Below are 975 nucleotides of genomic sequence, written 5' to 3'. Positions count from 1 at the left end.
AAGAGCGTATAGGTAAGTGTTACTTCAGATTAGGACAGGAGATAAGACTAAGTTAAGAGAACATAACCTTGAAGTACCACTCTGAAAAACTATCTAAACGCTTGCAGAAGCTGGGCTACTTGGAAAAACTAAACAGTTCTCACTGAATACTGTCTTAATAACAACATGACAAACCTGTAGAGATTGATAGGCTCATATTTAACCTTAAATTAAGTGGTGGAGGAGATCTTCTAACATGTAAACATGCTGATATGCTTTTCTCCCATTTTATCTCTTGGAGGAAAAACTGTACAGTCCTAAAAAATCATTAGGCACTATGGTCTGGTCCTTCATTCTCCATTCATATGAAAAGTACCAGCTTGTGTAAAAGTATCTGTATTCACTTTAATGAGCCTGTTTTTATGAGTAATATTTGCAGAACCCCTAAGGATTTTTTTTTTTTTTGACCCTTTGGACATGACTCACATAAATGTTTTTTTTTTTTTTTTTCATTTTTCAAGGTCCCTGATACTATTGAAGTTGTTGGTGATATTTTTAAAGAGGAAAATTCCGGGGTGGGGAGGTGAGATGGAGAGACTCAAGAAAGGGAGAAATAAATTTTTAATGTGCTTGAATGTAGGAAACGAGCAGAATTTTAGCATTTTCAAACGTAATGCTGCAAGCATTGACGTACATTAATTTGCATTCTTTAAAAACCTATACATTGTAAGAGTCTCATGCATAAAAATGAAGTCTTAGCTAAGTGAGAATTAGTTCTCTCATAGGAAATAAGGCAGTGTGTTATTTTAATACTTAATATGTATTTTTTCAGTCCAAGATTTCTTTATATGTGGCCAAATGCTCGCATATCAGTGATGGGAGGGGAACAAGCTGCAACTGTTCTAGCTACAATAGCTAAGGACCAAAAAGCAAGGGAGGGAAAACAGGTACATCTTTCTTTTTTCATTTGCAGTAATGTCGTTATCATTTACTCTT

General features: G+C 34.8%; 1 protein-coding gene across 1 annotated transcript in view; it reads left to right on the top strand.

Moving 5' to 3' along the window:
- Window positions 1-975, top strand: part of MCCC2 (methylcrotonoyl-CoA carboxylase 2 (beta)) — a 36,825-nt gene that overhangs the window by 26,315 nt on the left and 9,535 nt on the right. Inside the window, exon 14 of the mRNA XM_010282814.1 lies at window positions 785-926. Within this exon, the coding sequence (XP_010281116.1) occupies window positions 785-926 (142 nt within the window). The remainder of the gene's footprint in view (window positions 1-784; window positions 927-975) is intronic.

The sequence above is a fragment of the Phaethon lepturus genome, unplaced genomic scaffold (assembly GCF_000687285.1).
Source record: "Phaethon lepturus isolate BGI_N335 unplaced genomic scaffold, ASM68728v1 scaffold10632, whole genome shotgun sequence".
In the NCBI taxonomy this organism is placed as follows: Eukaryota; Metazoa; Chordata; class Aves; order Phaethontiformes; family Phaethontidae; genus Phaethon; species Phaethon lepturus.
Note: the sequence above shows the minus strand (reverse complement) of the source record. Positions and strands in the feature narration are given on the sequence as shown.